The sequence below is a fragment of the Pteronotus mesoamericanus genome, unplaced genomic scaffold, assembly GCF_021234165.1.
Source record: "Pteronotus mesoamericanus isolate MK-2021 breed Mesoamerican mustached bat unplaced genomic scaffold, CSHL_Meso_final contig_78, whole genome shotgun sequence".
Lineage (NCBI taxonomy): Eukaryota > Metazoa > Chordata > Mammalia > Chiroptera > Mormoopidae > Pteronotus > Pteronotus mesoamericanus.
Genome location: NW_026555258.1, coordinates 16,673,901 through 16,697,580, shown reverse-complemented (window position 1 = coordinate 16,697,580; position 23,680 = coordinate 16,673,901). Strand labels below are relative to the sequence as shown.

The window sequence follows — 23,680 nt, the reverse complement described above, 5'->3', positions numbered from 1 at the left end:
ATTAGCACAGGTAAAAATGGAGCCAAGTGTGGTGCCTAAACCCTCCAGAGCTCCGCATACTAAACAATATCCCCTGAAGGGAGGACTTCAAGAAGTAAGAGAAAAAATACAGGGACAATTTAAGGTTACTAATCTCATACCACAATGTAAAGCAATACAAGAATTGAAATATCAAATTTCTTCGCTAAGTGGAATACCAAACTTGAGTCAACCAGGAAGGAAGCTGTTGCACTGAGGACTTGCAATAGGCCTAGCAGCAAACTTTAGCTGGGCAGGAATACAGGAAGGAGAAACACCAACGTTAAGGTCACACCCACTCTCAGCAGAAAAGAAAAATCATCAGCGTTTTAAGGAAATTCAGGATGAAATCGGCATGATACTGCCTGCGAGGAGAGAAATCAGACAAACAGTCCATCCATCGGGGCCAGGACTACAGTAAAGGCTTGAAACAAACAGCGGAGGGATGACTCAACAGAACTGTGTGATATACTGCAAGGTAATCTCTTAACCCTAAGGGCAGAAGTACTCAACAACCAAATCCATTTAAAATGTGAAAGTTTATGCCCCTCACTACAATCACTAGCAGAAAGCATAAGAGAATCGACCACCTTTGGTAAATGACCAAGCTCGTCCTACACGGACTAGACCAAGCTTCTGTATTCGCGGACAGATCAGAGCGATCGGGATGCTCTGCAGAGGGCGACTGCACACCACGCGTCCTGAGCACACAAGACATTGATTCAGGAATAGCTTAGCCAGTAATGCCAGCACCAGTAACTACGGGAAATACATTTTACACAATTTTAGGAGACATTCTACATCCGAGTGGATACTACATTGATGAAAAAGACCTCTCACAAATATCAGAAAGTGTTTATCAAGCCTTCATTTTTTGATTTAGACCTGGTAGAAACACACGGACGTAACCTTACACACAATAACGGTGAAGGTGAGTGGACCCTCTGCTTAGACACCCACACACTAACCTGTTTTCATCACAAAATCATGGCAAACTTTGGTATACTAATCTTCATTTGTACTATTTCCTACAAAATATTATTAATATTAGCATCTCGAACTCATCCATCCTATTGCATGAAAAGCTTGAATTAAGTTATAGATATTTACCCCAACACTGAAAGACCAGATAGATAGGAAACATCCCTTGGATAGACTCCCCATACATTCCTAACGCTTCAAATCAGAATGGGCAGAATTTCTTACTAGAAAGAAAAAGTAATGACATTTCCAAACAGAGAGAGGCTCTAAAGCACCATGAAAAACTTTAGAAAAGGCACAGTCCGTAAGGGACTCTCTGCAGCAGGAACTGCCGTGGCACTCGCTAAGAAGTGTTTACTGTGCGGGCTCACGACAGGAGCCTTGCGCAGAGAAATGTGCTCAGGTTCGTGGGTTGATTTCAATCCCTTTACAGTAGTTGCACACTCCATCTCCCACCTCTTAAGCAATTGATGGATTGGTACAAAGGAAGTTGTATTAAATATCTCAGCAATGATCATAGCCATTATATGTATTTACTAATTCCTAAATGGCTCTGTACTGCTAAACGTGAATGTGGAAAACAACGTTTTGTGTGTATTGTAATCTACAAAATGTTGTGAAACTTACGTTAACGTCTCTGAAAAAAATTATTCGGCTTACAATTTTTTGATTATACACTTGTAAATGCACAAGATTCCATGGTGTACTTTCCAAGCACAATTATTGTAGCTTGGGCAAGATTTAAAACTACAAAATAAATTGTGCTACAAAATTTACCCAGTGCGTTAATAGTGCCTCCACGAACACCTTGGGATGCCTTCTGCATAACTCCGTTTTGCAGTAGTTCCTCTAGGAGCGTTAATCCTGTATCAGATAGGACTTGGGCAACACCATATACACAAAAATATGTAAATATTAATATGTGTTGATATTTGTTGTTGAAACTTGTGGCCTACGAATTAGGTTAAAACTATAATGGCATGAGGATTATTTTTCAGTGATTCCCACCACTCTCTTTTCCTTCCTCACCTTTGTGAGAACCAAGGGGTGGAATGCGGAGCTGACTTACAGGAGAGGCTGTATCACAAACATACCCTCATGACACGGTCCCTCAGAGAAAGAGAGGGAGAGAGAGAGAAACATCAACGCGTGAGAGAAAGGTAGACCGGTTGCCTCTTCCGTGCGCCACTACCTACAACTGGGCCCCCAACGCAGGCATGTTCCCTCACCGGGGAATATAACGGGCAACTCTTCACTTTGTGGAACAACACCCAACCAACAGAGCCATGCTGAACAGGGTATCCATCTTGGCTTTTAACAGCCAGGAGGAACATTCCACTCTGTGTGTGACATTTCCCAAGTGCTTCCTGGTTGTGTCACAGCAGGTCCCCAAGGTCCTGCGCACAGCTCATTATAAAGGTCACCACAGTCTTCAGCCACCAGTACCACCTAACTCTGGTGCATCTTTGTCTCAGGATGGCACTGCCTTGGGCCCTTGCAGTCTTGAGCCTTCTTCCACTGCTGGATGCCCGGAGGCTGGCATGTACCAATTATGTGGTTCCTATCACCGAACCCACCCTGGACCGGGTGAGTGCCTGGGCCCCTGACGCCGTGGGCAGCTCTCTCCCTCCCTGGGTTTCCCGTTACCCTGCTGGCTTGTGGTCAGCGCCCTCTCCTGATGCTGCCTTTTCTCTCCAGGCTCCGGGGGAGGCAATCCGGTCAGCCTCCAGTGGCTTTGCGTTCCCCTGCCTCTAAACTTGGAAGCCTCATTGCAAAGTCCCTCAGAGGGGCCGCCGGGGGTGGGGCTGATGCTGATTCTTAGAGTGAGCTCCTGCATGCCCGCTCCTGCATGTGCGCTCCCTCCCGGGGCCCTCAGTCTCCTGTTTTGCAAAATGGAGAAACCTGCCCCAGTCTCCTCTCAAGCTCCATCACCTGCTCCTGGCTTTCCCCAGATCTCTGGCAAGTGGTTCCTTATCGCCTGGGCTTACCGTGACCCCGAATATAAGGAGTCAACTAGAGACCTCAAGGCAGGCTTCTTTCACATGACATACAACCAGACGAAGGACTCACTACTGCTCAGAGAGTACTCGACCACGTAAGACCCTCACTGGCCAGCTCAGCTCCAGGCCAAGCCCCCGCTTCTGGCTTCTACTCCTAGCACCTGGGAGACCTTGAGCAAACCCCTCTCTCTTCCTGTCCTCAGCCTTCTCATGCATGGAATGGGTGGGAGTCTAACTCTAATTGCCACTTGACTCTTGCCCCTCAGTGACTGAGACTATCTACTTCTCCTCTACTATCTAATGGTTAGTCTCCCTACTTCTGTCTGGCTTTAGTGGGGACCGGTGCATCTATACCTACAGTGTGCTGAGGATCCACCGGGAAAATGGAACCGTGTATAAATACGATGGTGAGCCCTCGGGGGAAGGGCTGCTGTGTGGAAGGGGGAGGTGATAGGGGGAGAAGCCCAAGGGAGGTGGGCATATGGGGGCTTTGGGCAAAGACATGGGAGAGGCCCACTCTCATATCTGTGTCGGCCCGGTGCCTGCGCACCAAAATAATCAGTAATAACTGCCAACATTTCTGAGCTCCTTCTATGCGCCAGACACCGTACAAAGTGCTTTATGTGAATTAACCCACTTGATACTCTTAAGCAACCCTGGGAGGACATTACAGTGATCAGATGAGAAGATGGAGAAACAGAGATGTCCACTACTTCCTACGAGGTCACACAGCTCGCGACGAGAATTGGGTTAGGCCCCCCAGTCAGCTCCAGGACTGTCCCCCTTCAACCCCTCTCTGTCCTCTGGGAGCTAACGGTGGCAGCCTGTTCGCTGGGCAGGAAGTGACTTCGCCCATGTCTCCACCATCACTGCCGTGGGGGCACAGGGTGGGAACAAGGAGGCGCCAATGGAATTGAACCAACACCAAAGAGGAGCCCTGAGGCTCCTCTCTGAACCTCATGTCCCTCATCTGTAAAATGGGCAGAAAAGCCCCGACAGCCACAGTTCACGCGAAGCTCCTCTGACTCCACACACATCAGTGTTCAGTGTGGGGCCTGGTGTGCGGTCAGAGAGAAGGACACATGGCCCAGGTAGACCCCTGGCCCCTGCCGATTGCTGTGTGGCCCTGGGCACACCCAGTTTCCTCACCTGTGAGTTGGGAACCATTGTGCTGTTCCCATGGTCTCACCCAGAGGCTTTCTCTTCCAGAGAATGGCAGAAAACACTTTGGCCGCCTGATATTACCCAAGGATCGCAAGATCTACATGCTTGTTGCTTTCCCAGACGACCCACAGAAAATCGGGATATCCTTCTTTGGTAAGCATCCCCCCAAATCCCACTGAGGCTTCACAGAGGAGCACCCATTCCAGGGGATGGCACCCCAGACCCCAGAGGTCCTTGACCTGTCACAAGGCCCTGCAACATCCTCAAAGTCCTTTATTTCTGCAGCTCTCAGTCCGAGGGTGACGAGGAGGCAAAGGAAACAGTTCTATAATGAACTCAAGTGCAGAGGCATAAAGAGGTCGGAAGTTAAGTTCACTAACACGAGAAAGGTGAGTACAAGGCAGACTGGGCGGTGCTCATGCAAGGGTTCTCCTGCCTTGGGCAGCCCAGAGGTCCAGAGAGAGAAAGCTGTCAACTGGGGTTGCAGAGCGAGGAAGGAGATCCTGCTTTTAAGTGCCCGCCTCACTGCAGAGACTGTTGAGCTTCAGAGAGGCCCATGGCAGGAGGGGGGGACAAGAGCCCAGAAGGGACGTCTCTGGGGAAACAGGGAAGGCGGGTGGAGCAGGGGGGAGGATAGAGAAGGCTAAGAGGAGGGCGACAGCATGGCCAAGGACTGGTGGTGCCGGCTGGGGAAAGAGACACATGAAGGGAAAGATTGTCGCAAGGCCCTGCCACCATGCTGGCCTCTCAACCACGCAATGGAGGGCGGGTATGATTGTGGTGCCCAGGGTCATCTGACTGCAGGCAGCAAGCCCAGGACCACCAGCCCGATTTTTGCTGTAACTGAGCATTACCTGAGTAACGGTCTCATTACTTTCCTGTAAACCTGTGTTAAGTGGAAGGCTTTACTTGGTCTTGTTTTACGCAACCATATTTGAACTCCCAGAGCTGATGAGCCGCTCACACTTTGTTGGAAGTACATGGCATCCTTTCAGCATTATTCAAATAAAAATGTCCCCATCTGCTTGCCACGAGGTTATCTCCCATGACCAAGGGTGAAACAGACTGTCCCCTCGCTCCTGGGGACCCCGGGAAAGGGCCTATGAACATCGGCCCTGGAGGGGGTTCCCTGGCCCACAGCCTGCTCTGCCCACCTACGGGCCAGGGGACCTCGGTCAGGCCACACGGCCACTAAGAGCCTCAGCCGCATCTTCTGCAAAATGGTGGTGAGAAATCCAGATCCACATAAGGGCTTAGCAGGTCGTAAGTGCTCTGTAAATTCCAGTTGTTCTTAAGGCTTTGAGCCCCCATTCCAGGGCTGAATCAGCCGAGGCTCAGGGAGAGAAATGACTTCCCCAAGGTCACCCAACGGAAGTGTCAGAGACCGGACTAGAGCCATCCTCATGCTTCTGCCGCAGTCCAGAGGGGACCTCACAGTTCCCCCCAGGAGCCCCCTGCCCTCCTACCATCATGCGCTTTCTTCTTTTCCCACTCCCCAATAGGATTTCTGTAAGACGCTGGAGAAACAACATGAGGAGGAGAGGAAGGCCAAAGGTGAGACCGAGAGAGACACAGTATTGGATAAGGACGTCGGAGACGTCGGGGGTCTGTCCTGAGCCCCCCTTCCAACATTTGTACCTCAGTTCTTTCCCTCTGTGGCATCAATAAAGCTTCTGCTTTGGAATAAGTACTTGGTCACATAAGCTCCTTCACTCATTCTCCCAATCATTCACGTTGAGGCTGCCCAGAGTTGAGCCCGGGAGGACCACCAGATAGGACCCAAAGGAGAGCTCAGGTGGCTAAGGGACAGGGGGGCCTGAGGCAGGTGTGGCCAGGCATGAAGGGCCTCTCTGCAGACCTCGCCTGGCCATCGAGGGAGGCGAGTTGGGAGGGCCTGGCTGTAGGCAAGGGGAGTCCGTGGATGCAGCTGACCCTGGTAAGAGGTGGGGCCCAGGCCAGGGCAGGGGCAGATCAGGGGAGACCGAGGGACCTAGGTCAGGGGGGCTGGGTGTCTCCCTGAAGTGTCCTCATGGCAGCCTCTGGGCACCCAACATCCACAAGAGGATACGACACCGGGGAATGAAGTTTGCCCCCAGAAACCAGCCCTGTTGCTCATGCGTTCTGAGCCCTGGAGATGGGGCCCTGTCGGAGGCGGGTCCACTGAGTAGAATAAAGTGAACTGAGCCCCTGAAGCCAGGAGTCCAGCAGGAAAAGCCCAGCCTTCTTCCTCACACGGGGCCTTCACGATTTATGTCCTGTGAGGGAAGGAGCGCCGCTCAAGTGGCACAAAAGTTGGAGCTGAGTTGTTCAGAAAATCCAAAGTGTCCTAAGCCACGTCGAGCAACAGGTGTGTTACCCAGGGGCCCGACGCTCAGTCCCGTGGCTCACACGCGGACACCCTCCAAAGAGCCAGCTCCGGGGCTTAAGCTCCAGCGTCCTTTGTTCCAAGCTCGAGCCACCTTTCTGCCCAGCGCACTGAGTCTGAGGTCACTGCCCTGGGCCCCCACCCTGGGCTCCCCCCTTTCCATCCTGACATCCATGGGACAGCCTCTTGGCACCCAGAGGGAGGAACCAAGAGACTCAGAACCTACCAGGAATCTGTCTATCTCAGCGTTACTTTCAACGAGATCACATTTTCAGCTCTATTGAGAAGCTGAAAAATGAAATAGAAATGTGTCCTGGTTATCGTGGCAAAGCAAAAGAGGGGAGGTAGGGAAGGTTGACAAAAAAGCCATGAGAACTGCAGAAATTTAGGAAGAGAAAATCAGTAACAAAAAACAAACTTTGGACCACTGTGAATTTGGGCAGGTGACCCACCGGAACCCCAGTGTCATCAGTAAAATGGGGACACAGTGGGAACTGGAAAGGCTGGAATGTGCACTGTGGAGTACGCCATGGTAAGTACTTGGCCCAAGGATCAGCGTCCTGTAGAGGCTCAGTAAAGAAGAGCTGCTGTTGCTGTTTGCTACTAAAAGGAGCACTAGCAAGAGTCCAGTCTTGTGTTTTACAGCCACCAAGTTTCTGTGTCTCTGGCCTGAATAAAAAAGAGGCCTGGCCAAATGGCCTCTCCGTGCAGGTCCCTCCAGTTGACACGTTTATGGTTCTGAGATAGGCAGAAGGGACAAGGTTGAGAAACAGAAGCCACCAGGAGGAGGCAGGGAGAGTCTGGGAATGTGCACCCTACATGTCCCCTGGGGGAGGGCTCTGCGTCCACCCTCCACCCCACCATGCTGACTTTAGAAACCACAAGTCAATGAGACACATCAGAGACACAGGCAATGTTGGGTATGTTTTGGGGTTTGTTTGTTTGTTTGGGGGGGGCTTTTCTTTTCTTTTTTTTAAAGATCAATATTCCTTCTTCATGTGCCTTCATAACGAAAATAGAATTTTTAAATGCCTCAAATATACAAATATCACTGATGCACACACATTCCAGAAAAGCTGAGGTACATGCTACTATGGGGTCAGGGAGCAGAAGACGGCCTGGCCCTGGGCCACAGGGGTCCCCAGGAGGAAGCGGGGGTTTGGAGATGAGGTACTGAGAGGGGCCACCGTGAATAGCTTCCTGAGGCGTCTCAGGCCCAGCGGGTCCACAGCAAAGGCTGACCCAACCACAGGGAAGTGGGAGTGAGCCATCCTGGGGCCCGACATCCTAAGATAGCCCAGTGATCCCAAAGTGTCCCACCATCAGCCACCAGGGGAAAGGTCCCCAGCCACATCTTTCCAGAGGTGCCTACTCCCAAGTGGCTGATCACAGGCAGGGGGACAGGCTTGGGCCAGAGACCCTGAACCCATCCCTTCTGATCTGGCTTCCTAAGGAGGATCCAACCCCGGGAAAACTCCTCGCTTCAAAACTATCTGTCCATCCATATATAAAATACATATTATTAGCTGGAGGTGGACAAGTACAGGAGACCCCCAGAGACTGCATCTGGACAGAAGGTGGCCTTGGTCCCAACACTTCCTTCAGGGGACGGTGCCCTGGGAAGTCACTTCTCTTGATGACCGGGGCCCTTCTGTTTGGAAAAAACCAAGGCTGAGCTCGCAGGGCCTGTGCTGTGGGGAGAACTCCTCATGAGGGGTCTTCAAGGGCCTTCACTGGAGACGGCAACAGGCTGGCTGCCTGCTCATCGGTCTGCCATCTGTCTCCGAGTGCTGCGTGCTGTCAGAAGAGGCAGGAGCCCCGCAGGCTGTTGGCCTGGCGCAGGTCGGCCGACAGGGAGCGGCTCATGTGCTTGGCGGTGGAGCGGACGCGCTCGGCCGCCTGGACTGCTCGGCTCAGGGCCTTGTTGAGCTCCTCCAGGTCCTCCAGATCCAGCGGGATGGAGTGCCGCTGTCCTCCAGCTGGCCAAGAGGAGGCTGTGGGGGGCCACTCGGCCGCTAGTCGGGCTGAGGGCGCTGAGGTAGGTCCTCCTGGAGGTGCATAGAACCTGAGGAGACAGGTAAGTGCATTGTTAACCACAGAGAGGGGTTGGGTGCAGCTGAGGAGCGCCAGGTTTGTACCCAACTCCGTGCTCAGCCCCAGTGAGGGCACTGGCCCCTATTCTCTGGGCCTCGGTTTCTTTACCTCTACAATGAGAACAATAAACACCTACTTCGAGGAATGTCTTAGAAGGACGAAGGAAGATAAATGGAGTGCCTGATCCAGAACAGGTACTCAAAAATGGTTGGTACAGTCTATCCATTTATTTCACAAATATTTCTTGACCATGTGCTGGGTGCTAGGTCCTGGGGTTACAGCGGTGAATGAACAACACAGACCCTGTCACTTTCTTGGAGCTTCAAATCTGACAGCCAGCTGTGGGGGATATCAGCATCACCCTAGGTTCTATAGCAAACCCCGTTCTTCAGAGAGGTAATGTAGGGGACTCCCAGTGCCAGTGCAGAATGCTCGAGAGACGCAATTATGATAATTAGGATTCTGCAGTGGGGGGAGGTTTTGGCTTCACTCATCCAGGGCAGCAGGCGGAAAGGCGTCCTTCCCAGCCTGGTCCTGCAGGAACGTGGGGTGTCATTTTAAAGTGCTGGGGAGCCCTGGCTGGTGTGGCTCAGTGGACTGAGTGCTGGTCTGTGAATGAACCAAAGAGCTGCTGGTTGGATTCCCAGTCAGGGCACATGTCTGGGTTGTGGGCCAGGTCCCCAGCAGGGGAAGTGTGAGAGGCAACCACACATTGATGTTTCTCTTTCTCTCTCCCTTCCCCTCTCTAAAGATAAATAAAAATAAAATCTTAAAAAAAAAAAAAAAGTGCTGGGGAAAGTATGCTGACAAGCCAGGAGACAAGGCATGATTTCTCCAAGAGGTGATTACTGCCTTCATCTAAGGCCACTGAGCTGAGGGTTCAAAGAAACCAGCCTTGGGCAAGAGGAGGGTGCGGCCCCTGTATTGTGGAATAAAGGGTGTGTGTGTTGGTGGGGGGTGGGGGGTAAAGAAGCATTTCCCCTAAATCAAGCAGGAATGAGTTTAGGAGGACTTGGCCTGAGTCATCTGCTGGTACACTGTGAACTCTAGTCTTATTCCTGATCTTCTGCTTTCTAACTTGCATTATTGTACAGTGAATGAAGAAGGGCTTTGCTAGGACCTGAAGAGACATCTCGCCAAAGATATACAGGTGGCCAACAAGCCCCTGAAAAGATGCTTGACAACGTTAGCCCTCAGGGAGCTGCAAAACAAAACCACATGAGATGCTGCTTCATATGTTTCACGCCCGTGGGGATGGCTAATGTCAAAGACAGTAATGAGTGCTGACGAGGATGTGGAGAGACTGGAACTCGTATACACTGCTGTAAAATGGTGCAGGCCCTTTGAGAACTGTCTGCCAGTTCCCCAAACAGTAACATACAGTGCCTTGGCCCCGTCCCTTGGAACCCACGAGCCAGGTTCTGAGATAGGTGCTTTACCAGCACCATCTCATTTATTTGGTCAGTTCTATTACGCTTATTTCACCAATGAGCAAAGTGAAGCTCAGAGAAGGTAGGTGATGCAAGAGGCTGCCCCAAAGCTCGGCCATTCCACTGGTCCAGCCACAGAGCCCTAGCCAGGCTACTTCACCTTTTAAGGGCTCCATTTCCTCGCCTGAAACCACCTCCCAGGTAGACCCAATAGGAAAATTCAGGTAAAACCTCTGTAGGCTGCCTGGACACGTTAAGCGCTCTGTAAATGTCTGTCTGCGACAGAGGCCCAGGATCAGAGGGCTGGAAAGGGCCAGCTCTGAATTCACATTCAGAGCTAACTAGCACCTGGTAGACGCTGATACATATCACCTGAACCTGAAGAACAATAACCTGCCCTTTGGGGACTCTCTGATGTAATTACTGGGTTCCCACATACCCCTACCTTTGGATAGTTTGATGACCAGGTCAGCCGAGAGTTACCCAAAACTTCTCTGAAGGCAGAAGCTGCAAAAACAAAACCTGACCGACCAACCGCCCAACCCTCCTGGCGAGAGCGCTTCTGGTACAGGGACTATGAGGGATCAGACCACTAGGTGGCAGCATAGGCCCATGCAGCTTTCAAAGGGTGCTCGGGCCTCAGCCTTCTGAGCACGCTCAGTCCTGCCGCTGGAAAAATTCTAGCGTATCATCAGCCCCTGGTTCCAGCAGCATTAGAAGCACTGTGCTTACTGGTCACCCTCTGTGTAGTATGGACTGTCCATCCACTAGTTCATTTAATCCTCACCACAATCCTTTTCACAGAAGAACAAAGTAACCTGCCTAAGATTACAGGTCCTGCTGGCCAGCTCTGCAGAGCACCAAAGCCCAGTGCCTTTCTCCTCTCCTATGTCCCTTCCAAGCCTGGGGACGGCAACCTGGTTAGTTCTGTCCACAGGTCTGAGCTTGCAAGGATATGGAATGGCTGCAGAAATACAGACCCCACGGTTACAGGGAGCACTCAGTTTCTCCTGGGCCACCAAATTCCAGGTGAAACCTTTCCTGCCCAATGAGTCGGAGCACAGACAGGTGTCTCCACCACCTCCGCCGGAAGCCGAAGCATGCGGTATGGTACACACAGTGCATTCGGGGTCTGCTGAGTGACTCCACAAGGGTCAGACCTGTTCTGCACATTAGACATGAAGGAGGAGACAAAGGAGCACATGCTGCCTGGGTTCTCAGCTGCCTGAGACAGGTCCCAATGCTGACTACTAAGCACTACAGGCAGAGAGGCTGGGAGGGTTGGAATGGAAGGTTCTTACACAGTGGCTGATGGGTAAGGCACGACAGGAACCGAGGAGACGTAGGCAAAAGCAGGAGGGGCTGGTACTGAGGGCGCAGCAGCCAGATACCACAGGCCAGCGGGCGGCCGGGGCGGTGACCCTGTCCGTTTGCTCCTCTGCTTGGGGCTGGAAGTTGAAGGTGCATTTCTTCTTGTGGTGGACTTTTCGGCCTCTGTCACAGAAGGACACCAGAGAGACGGTGTGACCACTTGGAAAGATCAGGCAGAGAAGAGAGGGTCCGTCCAGACACTGCCCTATTAGAGCTGGACACTGGGCTGGCCACTCTGGGAACCCGACCCGGGCCCTAAACCCCCATCAAGGAGAGCTGAGGGAAGAGGCTCAGGGTCTGTCCCTACCTGAGGTGGCTGAGTCTGGGCCTTCCCCCTCCAGGGCGGACCCAAATCCACCACACAGGGGACATCGCAGGGCATCAGTGGGAGATGGTCCTGGTGGGTCCCTGGTGACAGCACCTGGCAGACAAGAAAGATGTCAGGAGAGGATTATGTCTGAATCCTCAGGAGGCCTGGAGTCTCCCAAGCAGACCCCCTGAAGCACTGAGCTTCCTTCAGGAACCATGCAGAGGATGAAGCACCTCCCTCTGGGTGACAACAATACCAACCACCACCAAGACAGTGAGAGTCCACACTTTATGAGCCCAGCCCTCTGCTCAGGGCCTCCGTGCATTATTTTATCAAATCCCCCCAGCCACTTGCTAGCTACTGTCATCACTCCCCCCTCCCCACTTTACAGATGGGAAAGCTGAGGCTCCAAGAGGTTGAATAATTTGCCAAGGTCACGGGGCTGGGAAGCGGCGCTCCTCTTTCTGATGCCAAGCCCAGCTAGCTCTCTGACTGCAGCCCGGTAGCTGTGGTCCATCCTCCACAGAGAGACCGACCTGGTTCTCCATGTGGGAGCAGCTCACAGTGATCCCGGGCACCAGAGGGGTTGGGGGGGCCTAAACCTGCCCAGTTAGCAGGAGGAGAGTGGGTGGCCTTGTTCTCTCCCATGCAAATCCTCTGAGTGAGTCCCAGGGCCAGCCCACTCGTCCTTCAGGCCTCAGCTCAGCCAGCACACCTTCTGGGAGACCCTCCCACACACCAGGCTGAGTTGCGTGCTCCGCAGCCCACCCTGTGCTCCCCCGTCCCAGCTCCGACCATTCTGCTGTGTCTGTCTGCTTAGCTGACAGTTTCTTGGGGAAAAGCTCAGGGCCCAGTAGGGGAAGGCGGTGAATGAGTGAATGAATGAATGAACGAACAATGAAAAGTACTATTGGAACTCCAGCAAAGGCAGAGGGGCATTGTGAAGAGTCAGGGCTCTGGAGTCACAAAGACCTGTGTTCAAATTCTGACTCTACCGTTTGTAAGCTATGTGCCCTTGGGGGAGTTACTTGACCTCTCTGAGCATAGCTTCCTCACTCATAAAATGGGAATAATAATAATAATAATAATAATAATAAAATACTTCTTAGAAGTGTGAGGATTAATGTTTGTAAAATGCTTAGCACGCTGCCCTGTACACAGTAGGAGCTTAATAAATGACAGCTTCATCCGTATCATCATCATTGCTTGAAAGGGCCCCAGGGCCCATCTCCAACCCTGTCATTATGGATGTGGAACTTGAGGCTCAGAGAAGTTAAGAAGCTTGCTTAAGGTCACACAAGAAGTCAGTGGCAGAACTGGGACTAGAAACAGCTGTCCATATTCTCAGGCTATTGCTCTCCCCACTACTCTTCCCCGGTTGGGTTTGGGAGAAAAGACCAGGAGTGGAGGGAGGATGGAGGGGAGAAAAGATGTAATCATTGCTACCAGCCCCTCTGCTGCCCAGCCCACTCCTAAGGGGACCCATCAAGAACTTCGTAAATCGTGTCCATGGCTTCTCCATGTCAAGGTCAAGGTCAAGGTGGCTTTAGGCAGCAGCACCTGGAGCAACAGGTGTGAGGAAAGGACACCCTGGGAGGCCTGAGAATCACCGAAAAATCTGGTTCTCTCGCCTGTGCATTCGACCTGCCTTCAAGCTCAGGGTCCGGCCCCCACCCAGCCCGACTGCCCCCTCCCTGGAGAAAAGAAGCAGCGGCCTCGCTGCCCTGGCCGCTTTCATCCCTTACCTGTGTTCTGGGTCCTAACAGGCTGGCAGTGGAGACAGGAGACTGTGCTACTGCCTCTTGGGACAATCTTGGGGGTCAGAACATGGTACTCCTGGCCTGCGGATGAACACAGAAATTTCATGGTTTTCTACATGGCTGCAGAGTTGAGGGGGATTTAGTATCATGACCTTTCTCCTCTCCCTCCAAACGGTTTGAACAGTCACTCTCTCCTTTGTCTATTGTGCGCTCATACACACAATGTATGTGCACAAATACATATATATAAATATATGCATGTACGTACGTATACACATGTACATAAAAATACATTGATCTTTCTGTTTATGGTAAGCTCTCTCAGACTCCCGTTTCATCTCAAATCCTATTTAGGTATAGTCTGCTCAGTTCTCGACCTCGCAATCAATAAATCCAGGCTGTTAGGATTTGAAAGCAAGTCAGGAAGACATAATAATGAGTGACAAAGAGCACAGCCACCCTCCCCGGACCTGACTGGCTGGTTGGGATGGGAAGGGCTTATGCATGGGGCCGTGCGCTCAGGGAGTGAGTGTATCGAATTCCAGATCCATCCCATAGTCATAACAGCTTGTGAATGGTTGTTGGGAGAACTGAATGGGGCTGTATCCACGAGGCAGGATGCCTAGCACTTGGCAGATATAAAGCGCTCAATGTTATTAGAAAGTTGGTCAGCCTCTCAGATCCTTCCGCCACCCCCTGCCTTGTGCATCCCTGAGTGTTAAATAAGATCTTCTGCATAATGCTGGATGACTGATCATTTTTCTCTCCTCTGCCATTATGGGGTTCCCACTTTATACTCTCTATGTGCTGCACTCCGGTCCCCTGGACTCACTGTTGCTCTCACCTCTAATTTCTTGGCCTCGAACTACCCCCTGGGGCAGGGTAAGTGCCTCTTGTTTCCTGCCTTGTCCCCAGGGCTCAACCGTGCAAATCAGAGGTTAACCGCTCTCCCTCCCAGTGAGGCGAGGGTGAGAGCCATGTCTGCAATTTACTTACCATAATAACTTACAAACTTACTCTAAGTGCTTATTTGTTACTGTCTTCTCCTCTAGATAGTCAGATTCATGAAAATAGGAGCCCTATTCATATTTGTTTTAATGTTAAGCACTTTGAAATCCTGCTAAGTGTCATCTCAAGCTTTACTATGTGCCAGGTGCCTGTTTCATAAGACAGAGGGGTCCCCTGGGGAATCAGACCTGAAGGTTGGCCAGGAATAAATGAATCAGTGTTTGTCCTGTAGCCCAGGTCCAGCAAACAGCAGGCGCCTAATAAACCTCATTATGATTGACCAGCTGAATGCGCTGAACCATGCATGGACCTGGCAAAGGGGAGAAACTATTTGCTGAGCAAGGGAAGAAAAGCACTGAGATTCACAGAGGCCATGCTCCCTGAAGTTTTCCGTAGCTCAGAACTCATAGAAATGATAGTATTCAAATGGCTGAATGGCAAAGGCTTCTCATGATAGAGAAGACCACCCTGGGGACTGTGACCACCCTGGGGACTGTGACCACCCTGGGGACTGTGCCCAGTCCAGCCCTCCCTTCTGGCCCACCTGTATATTGGCCCCGGAAGGTGACCCTGTCTGGCTGTCCAGTACCGCGCATTGCTCTCATTTTGTCCCGAGCTGCCTGGGGTCTATCTCTGGTGGTCCTTCCCTTCTCAGAGGACAGCCAGGGGGAGGTGGGCTCAGATTCGGAACCTAGGATAAAAAGAGAGAGGCCTCAGAGCGGCAGGCAGGTGGGTCATGCAGCACAGGGAGTGCGCATATCGAATGCCAGATCCGCCCCCTTAGTGGAAACAGCCGACACATCCGGACCCCTGCCTTTGCGCTCAGTATTGGTCTAGACACATTGTGTGCACCATGCTGTGCACCCCACAGCAATCCCAGGAGGAAGATGCTATCTTTCCTGCACTGTTAACTGTCCCTTTAACTGCACGGGGGAGGTAAACAATGCGGCCACTGATTCCAGAGCTGTGTTATTTTAGGCAAGTCCTCTGTACCTCTGGGCTTGCATGTCCTTATATCTGCAAAACATGGATAATATGGCCCATCTTGCAGTGAAGATTAAGTGAGGTGCTACACAGGGTCTGACACAAACAACACCCTTTTTTTTTTTTAATTACAAAACCATAAACCTGTAATTCTGTAACATAACAATATCATACTCAAGCACACCATATGACATTTTAGGTGAAATGTTCAAATTAAAACTATGAACTATTACACGCATGTTATTACCCTACCAACAACACTCAAGCATGCCTTACTTCTATTGGACCCTGTACATATCTTATAGATGCAATAGCTATTACTGAATGTTCACTGTGCTTCAGAGCACCACAATTGCCTACAACAGATACACAAAAGCCTTCCTCAAGTTTTTTCTAAGTCTGCTGCTGCAGTCTCTCACCACTGAACCAACATGCCCAGACTGTGGCCTCCAGAAATCAGTTTTGGCAGATGGTCACTTACTCAAGGACAGCCGCGGCACCTCCCGCGGCACCGAGGAGGACCTGGCTCGCCGCCTTCCTGTGGGGACAGCTTGCTCTGCACCTCCAGGCTCACTGGACAATCTCTCTGTGGATTTACTAGCAAAAGAATGAGAGCTGATGTCACTGGGTGAGGTTTTATACAGCTTTAATTTTTTTTTTGATATGTTTACTGATTTGAGAGAGAAACATCAATGTGAGAGAGAAGCATCGATGTGAGAGAAAAACATCAATTGGTTGCCTCCCATATGCGCTCTAACCAGGGATCAAACCCATAACCTAGGTATGTGGCCTGATCAGGAATTGAACCTGCAACCTAGGTATGTGCCCTACATGCCCCAAATGGGGATGGAACCTGCAACATAGGCATGTGCTCTGACTGGGAATTAAACCCCCAACCTTTTGGTATTTAGGACGATGCTCCAACTAACTGAGCCATACTGGCCAGGGCAGGTTTTATGCAGCCTTTAAAGATGATCAGTGAGGCCGTCAACCCAGAGAACTACTTGTAATGGGAGGAAGAGAGCAGGGAAGTCCAAACTAAAGACCCTGGAGTCAGAGTCACAGAAAATGGCTCTGGGCCTCTCTGACCCTCAGTTTCCTCAACTGTCAAATGGGGATAATAAGAGCAATTACTTCAGAGGGTTATTAGAAGGATTCGTGAGACAATGCCCATAAAACCCTTAGCCTAGTGCCTCCTCCCACCTCTAGAGAACAATTCCAAGTTCACCGCTTTTGTTATCATCACGAAGGAGTATCTGCTGAGCGAGCGGGTGAGAGGGTGAGAGTCCTGAAAATATTCTAGCTCTTCAGGTGGGTGGTGAGGTCAGCAGTGAGGTCAGCGGTATTCCTTGTATCAGACTTTATTATTAACACATACATTTATTACATTTTTATGCACCAAATATAACACAGTAAAAAAAAAAAAGTAACAGTGAATGAAGGGTTGAGTGAATGAATGAGTAAGTGAATGAGAGAAGGAGGGAGGGGGCGGCTGTGCCTGCGTCCGCACATCTGGAGGAGCCACAGGCCAGCCACATCTGCCTTCTGTAGCTGCTACCAGGGCACGAGAGTGGGAGTTTAGGGGTGACCCACCTGCCATAGTGAGAGCCCCAGGCGGCTGGGGAATCTGCTGGCCGGTCCTGGGCCCGGGCAGGGCGGTCGAAGGTGGACGCTGGTCGTGTGGGGCTGTCCCGGGGTGGCTGGTGCAGGCTGTCCTCCAGCCGGAGCTGGAGCCGGGACACCTCCTCTTGCAGCTCGCGGATGGCCTGGCTGGGGTGGGGTGGAGACAGCAACAAAGGACAGATGCACGTGAACGGGGCTGCAGCCACCCCCAGAGTGCAGCCCGATGGAGCAGCCTCTGTCCCTTCTTAGGAGACATGGGGTCCAACTCCGCTGTTATTTAATTCTAGACCTTCTCTGTGTTTTTGCCGCTCATCTTGAACCTCTCTGAGTTCACGTCCCTGTACATTCAATGAACAAAGCATAACTTTCTCTGAGGCTCACCTGTCCTGACACGCAGGGCCTCTGAGCTGCTCTTTTGAACCGCCAGTGACCAGTTCTCAAGATAGAGACAAGGGCACAGACTACAGAGAGTGCTGGCTGAAGTTTCCCTTTAAAATCTGAATTCTGACCTGCCTCGGCCGCTGGGCTGCCCTCCTTTTCCTACCTCTGTCTATAGAAATCCTAACTATCCTTCCAGGCCTGGCCGCTTCCTGCCCTGACTCAGCCCTTCCCTCCTGGGTTTCCCCGAATGCTTCCTATGTTGTTCAAGCCCCTCTCCCCACTCCTGGCAGAAGATGCCTACCTATCTGCCTCCCCAGCCAGGCAGTGAGCCTCCAGCAAACAAGGAGCAGGCCTCCTCATCCCATGACCCCTGAGACCCCTACACACCCCAGATGGTCTGGGAACATGACTGAACAAGACTCCAGGCTCCCAGACAGAGCAGCATAAGGGGCTGCTGGAATCCCTGTGAACCCCAAACACAGCGCAACCTCTTATCGGAAGGTACCTCAATGAGCTACTAGCACCTTAGGAGTGAATACTGTCTGCATTTCTCTCCAACCAGCCCCTGAATCCCTAGTCTCATTCTGAAGGTGTAACTGACGCTGCGGCAGGTGGTCCCACCCGGACAATCCCATACACAAACCCCCCCCACTGCCCAACCCCAGTAGAGAGTCAGGGTCTGCTTCAGCATGGCCATCCTCTGGGGTAATGCAGCCTCTCCATCTGCTGTTTGGGACCAGCGTCCGGAGTGGGGGCTCCCCTCAGGGCTAGCTCTTGCCTGGTGGCCCCTGGACTCGTCAGTGGATGCCCCCGGGCACCACCTCCAGCAATCATCAGCTCTCGGATGAGGGTGCCACAGGGATCGGGAGGCCTGTCTCTAGCTACGTCCCAGTGCAGTGCGTGTCCAAGGGCGGTCAGTTCCCCCGGCAATCCCCAAGGAGACGTTTGTTGCGGTTTCCAGGGCAAGCTGTGAGGGTGGCGGCAGGAGAGGCAGAGCTCCGTCACCAGGTAACCGCTGGGAGGCCAGGCCCGGGGCAGCTCTGGCTTCCTGTCCCAGGCCCAGAGAGGGTCTGAGACTTGGAACGCCCACTTGGGTGTCGCTCTCTCTGGCTCCTTCTTCTCCTTCTCCTTCTTCTTTTTAAATCAGGACCTTAATTTTCCTGACTTAATTCTCTAGAGACTGAGCTGGCACTTAAAATTCATCTTTCCTTGCACATTTCACCCCCTGCTGGGCTCCCATCTCCATATCAGCACCCAGCTGTACGGCCAGCCCCACCTCAGAGTCATCCGAGGCCCTTCTCCTCTGATCACCCCCGAAAGTTAACCCACTACCAAGTCCTGTGCGCCCAGTGCTTAAATGTGTCTTCTCAGATGCACCCCGCTTCCCACCCACAGCCCCATTGCCTCTTTCCTGGCCTCTATTCTCACCCTTGTGGAGGCCAGAACCCTTTCTAAAATGTAAGCCTAACCACGCCACTCCCCTGTTTCAAAGCCCCCTTACTGTCTCAGGTGATTCTTTTTTTTCTTTAATCCTCACCTCAGGACATGCTTATTGATTTCAGAGACAGAGGAAGGGAGGGAGAGCGAGAGGGAGAGAAACATCGATGCAACAGAGAAACATTATTGGCTGCCTCTGGCACTTGTTCGTGTCCTGACCAGGGACCAAACACACAACCTTTCATTTTAAGGGACAACACCCAACTAATGCAGCCACACCGGCCAGGGCTCAAGTGAGTCTTTATGCATTCATGGATATTCAGTGAACACCTCTGGGCCGAGCCGCCATCCGAACCTCTAACCATGACATTGAGGCCCTCCAAGGTATCCCCCCTGACCTCTGCCTTTATTGCTCAACACCCGTCACCTCACGCTCAAAGTTCTGGCTGGAATAAACATTTGACTCCTCAAAGGACTCACACCTCAAGTCCTTTGCATATGCTGTTCCCCCTGCTCATGATACTCTTTCATGCCTCTCCCTCTGGTCTCAGCTGAGAAACCACTTCTGCCAGGAAGCCCTCCCTGAAGCCTCTGATTGAGCTAAATGCCCCTTCTCTGTGTTTCAACTGTCCTTCAAGCTTCTGCCATCTGTGTTTATCACACTTAGGCGTGACCACCTGTTTCTTTGTCCCTCTTACAAGATGGTAAGCCTTATGAGGCTAAGGACAGTGTCTTGTCCACTGTGGTATTCCCAAGGCCTGGCATATCAAAGACAAATACGCCTGTAGTTCCTAGGCTGATGTCAGGGAGATCACAGAGTACACTTATTAAACTTAGACCTGGAAGCCAAACACCAGCAGGTGGACCTGACTTTACACAGAGACAACATGACAGATGGCCCCATGACGGCACAGCCATGGAGGCTTCAGGTGGTTACTGCAAAGCAGTCTCCCCAGTGCCCCCTGGGATTCTGGAACAGGTACCCCAATCCAACAAGGGCATGTGATTGATCTTTGGCCAAAAGTGACTTAGAGGTAAGAGTGTTGCCCAACCTATTTTCCCATTTCTGTTCAACCAAGCAAGGAAAAACTTTCTTAGTAGAAAAATTGTGCTTGGATTGAAAGGAAGAAAACTGAAAAGTGCTTCTTCTCAGTTCATACAATGAATACATAACTGCAGAAAACATATTCTTGGTAAGTGCAGACCCGTTTTGGAAGGGAAACATTGTAGGGCAGAAAGAGGGGTTCCAGCACCATAAAGGTGAACCCCTAGGTCATCTCCCACTGGCTGGAGATGTGTCTTTAAAGTCTAGGTCAGTGAGGTGCCATAGAAACAGCCTGAAAGGCGGGTGGCTCGTCTGCCTGGCCCCAGCATAGCCACCACTGGCTGTGAAGGCTGAGCAAGCCCGTATCTCCCTTGAGCATAACTGTCTCGTCTCTGTGATGACCAAGCCTCTGACTTACTCTCGCCCTGTCCTAGTGAGGAGGGCTGGGGTGGTTTCTGGCGGTTCACGGGGCAGAGCAGCAGCTGCAGGAGCCGGGGTGGAGGGTGGGCCGACTCTCATGCTGGAGTGGAGCTGTTCTGAAGTCCGCTTTCGCCCCTCCAACTGCGAGCCAGGGACAGCTGGGGAGGCAGAATGAGACCCAAGTGAGTTTACGTGGAGAAGACCCTCAATATGCGAACTTGTATGGGTAGAAGAATTGGGGGGAGAGAGGGGTGAAGAGGTCACAAATGAAGTTCCTGATGAGGTAATGACCCACTAACCTCAAAACCAGAAGATGAGGTTTTTGCTGGGAGTTTAGGGTGATATGCTAGGCCTGCTGAGCTATTTCTAAATTAGAATGTCTCTCACAGTCTACTCTTTTGGCATCAGATCCAAGTCTCCAGGGCAATCCCCCTGCAAAGAGCTCATTGTGCCCCATGTGAGCCCCCCAGTCTCTGTCATGCGTCTCACCATGTTGTCCTGGAATTGGCTTCGGAGCCTCCACCGCTCTCTGAAATGAGTCACATTTTTCCCTGAGAGCATGTTTTGGGGGAAAGCATTCATGACTTTAGCCTCCCAAAGGGATGGGCAGCCAGAGGTTAATACCACTAATCTGGCCTGTGCATTAAAAACAATGAGCCCACCCTGGCTGGTGTGGCTCACTGGACTGAGTGCCGGCCTGCAAACCAAAGGGTTGCCAGTTGGATTCCCAGTCAGGGCACATGCCTGGGTTGCAGGCCAGGTCCCCAGCAGGGTGCATGCAAGAGGCAACCACACACTGATGTATCCCTCTCTTTCTCCTCCCCTCCCCTCTCTCTAAAAATAAATAAATAAAATCTTTAAAAACAAACAAACAATGAGCCCTTGGAATAGTACTGAGCAATAAAGATAAAGAAACAAACCACAAATACAGGGAACAATCTAGATAAACTTTCAGAGAATTAGGCTGAGTGAAAAAACCAATCCCACAAGGTTTTATTATTATATAGTTCTATTTATATAAATAAATATATATATATTATATTAGCCCCGTGAAGGGCAGGGCTAATGTCCCTGGGGCTCTGGTGGATCACGGAGGGAGACACACTGAGGTCACACCCACTATTATATAGTTCTATTTATATAAATAACATTCTAGAAATGACAAAATTACAAACATGGAGAACAGATTAGTGGTTTCTAGGAACTAAGGAGAGGGTGGAGGCAGGAGGGAAGGGGGTGTGTCCTTAGAGGGGCAACACGAGGGTCCTTGCTGTGGAAGGGCCCTAACTGAGTCCATGTCAGTATCTGGTTGGCACTGCACTGTAATTTTGCAAGAAGTTGTCACTGGGGGGGAACTGTGTGAACAGCATACAGGATCTCACTGTATTATTTCTTACAATGGCCTGTGACTCTACCATTAATTAATAAAGCTTTCAGTTAAAGATTAATTTAAAAATTTTTAAATGATGCACCTTAAAAGGAAACAAAGCTAATCTGAGGTGTCAGAAGTCACAGCAGTAGTTACCTTCGGGAGGGGCAGGGGCAACTAGCAGGGGCTTGAGGGGGTTCTGGGGCTCTGATCATCTTCCATTTCCGGGTCTATGTTCCCTCTGAGAAAATTCATCAATTTATGTTCTTTCCTGTGTGTTTTATTTCAATAAAAAGCTCACGTGCATTTTTAAAAGTAAAAAAAATAAATTACAGATAGTTTTTATAGACATGGGATGTGTTCATGATAGAATATTTAGTGAAAAAAAGGTTATCAAACATTAATGTATCATATGATCCTATTTTTGCTTTAAGTGTAAATAAATCAGCGCGCGCGGGCACACGCGCACCCTGCCACAGATGGCCTCTCACAGGTTCTACACCAAAATGGCAGCAGCAACAGTTTGCAGCATATTTTTTTTTGTTCCATTTTGCCCACCCTAGTTGTAATTTCAAATTTCCCTACAATGAACCTGTATGATATTTTGTATCATGAAGGGTAATGTAAGTTTTTTTGTTGGCTTGATTTTCTAATCCAGGCCACCCAGCCACCCCATCTAATCCAGGCACGTCCGCTCACCCACGTCAGCCGCCATCTCCGGCTCCCGGTGGAAGCTGGGTGCCCTCCGCCGGAGAGGGCTGTCCCAGGTGGAGGGGTGCCTCTGGGCTCGGCTCCTGGGTGTTCTTGGCTCAGTGGCTCTTCTGGGGACTGGAAGACCCCTGGTGTGGGGGTAGGAGGCTGCATCCCGGGGCACAGAAGCCGTGAAGGGCGGGGCTAATGTCCCTGGGGCTCTGGTGGATCACGGAGGGAGACACACTGAGGTCACACACACAAAGGCCACAGTCTCCGAGCCCCTCCAGACCCTAAACCAATGACCTCCCGACTTTAGGACTGTGCACCCAGGATAGGAGTGTTCCTGAGGGCACACGCCCATTACAATGCATTTCCTTATAAACTACAGGGTTTCACGTTTGTCTACTAGCATATGCAGAATTATAAAGCTCAGTTCTTAGAAAATCCATAAAGAAATAGAATTTCTAATCCTTGCTTCCCATGGAGTCCTGGGTTGCCACGTGGGCCTCCTGAGGCGCCTGTGCCTGGCCTTGGAGGCCGTCACTCCATGGTGGCTCCGCCACTCACCCTTCACCCAAGTCCCCTTCACCCTCTCTTTTCCCTTGGGGTTCCAGGCGTCTCTTCCCCAAGTAGCCACCCTGACTGCCTTTTGTCCTGTCTCCTGCTCACCTCACACCACCCTCCCAGAGTTTATTTATTCAGTATTCACTTGGTTGTTTGCTCAACACATATTTATTTTTCTGGTCTGTTAATTGGCTGAGTGACGCTGGGCAAGTGACTTTCCCTCTCTGAGCCTCAGTTCCCTTCTGTCAATAAGATGGGGACAAGGGACCATTGCTGAGGGGACGATGAGGTCTCTGAGAATACCCAGCCCATCTGCCCCTGTTCTGGGCTCACAGGCCACTTCGATTCCCAGGCTATCCCAGCGTGTGGTACTGATGAAACAATGGTGGGGGTCCCCGGGGTACCTGATGTGGGAGAGCCGATGCTCTGGCGTCTGGGTGAGGGGCGACACTCTGCTGGTTTCTGAGCCCACAAAGCCACTGTCTGTCTCGGGGGATGCCATCCAGGACTCCTGTAAGAGGCAGTGTCTCTTTAAGTCAGAGGAATGTGCCTGAGGCAGACTGGGAAGACCTTCCCAAATCCTGGCCTGGGCCTCACATTCCAGAAGCTCACAGACTGGACTAGGGAGGCTGGCCCAGCTCCAACAGCCAGGCACAGGCCCCC

At 51.3% G+C, this 23,680-nt stretch overlaps 2 protein-coding genes across 2 annotated transcripts in view; one reads left to right on the top strand and one right to left on the bottom strand.

Moving 5' to 3' along the window:
• Positions 1 to 2,475: 2,475 nt before the first annotated feature.
• LOC129079626 (alpha-1-acid glycoprotein-like) lies at positions 2,476 to 5,927 on the top strand. Its single transcript, XM_054584911.1, has 6 exons — positions 2,476 to 2,586; positions 2,952 to 3,094; positions 3,333 to 3,406; positions 4,209 to 4,316; positions 4,449 to 4,552; positions 5,666 to 5,927. The coding sequence occupies exons 1-6, from the start codon at positions 2,476 to 2,478 to the stop codon at positions 5,777 to 5,779; spliced, it is 654 nt and encodes a 217-aa protein (XP_054440886.1). The 3' UTR covers positions 5,780 to 5,927.
• A 2,270-nt stretch (positions 5,928 to 8,197) lies between these two features.
• Positions 8,198 to 23,680, bottom strand: part of AKNA (AT-hook transcription factor) — a 37,104-nt gene continuing 21,621 nt past the window's right edge. Inside the window, exons 12-22 of the mRNA XM_054584910.1 lie at positions 23,422 to 23,528; positions 22,460 to 22,671; positions 20,390 to 20,549; positions 17,079 to 17,255; positions 15,967 to 16,082; positions 15,046 to 15,192; positions 13,479 to 13,574; positions 11,918 to 11,920; positions 11,731 to 11,844; positions 11,354 to 11,546; positions 8,198 to 8,593 (exon numbers count right to left, since the gene is read on the bottom strand). Of these exons, the coding sequence (XP_054440885.1) occupies positions 8,329 to 8,593; positions 11,354 to 11,546; positions 11,731 to 11,844; positions 11,918 to 11,920; positions 13,479 to 13,574; positions 15,046 to 15,192; positions 15,967 to 16,082; positions 17,079 to 17,255; positions 20,390 to 20,549; positions 22,460 to 22,671; positions 23,422 to 23,528 (1,590 nt within the window). The 3' untranslated portion in view covers positions 8,198 to 8,328. The remainder of the gene's footprint in view (positions 8,594 to 11,353; positions 11,547 to 11,730; positions 11,845 to 11,917; positions 11,921 to 13,478; positions 13,575 to 15,045; positions 15,193 to 15,966; positions 16,083 to 17,078; positions 17,256 to 20,389; positions 20,550 to 22,459; positions 22,672 to 23,421; positions 23,529 to 23,680) is intronic.

Excerpts from the sequence above, each read along its gene's own strand:
- LOC129079626 (XM_054584911.1), top strand. The coding sequence starts at position 2,476 with ATGGCACTGCCTTGGGCCCTTGCAGTCTTGAGCCTTCTTCCACTGCTG. Across the intron at positions 4,317-4,448 it reads AATCGGGATATCCTTCTTTG|CTCTCAGTCCGAGGGTGACG; the intron begins GTAAGCATCCCC and ends TTATTTCTGCAG. Across the intron at positions 4,553-5,665 it reads AGTTCACTAACACGAGAAAG|GATTTCTGTAAGACGCTGGA; the intron begins GTGAGTACAAGG and ends ACTCCCCAATAG.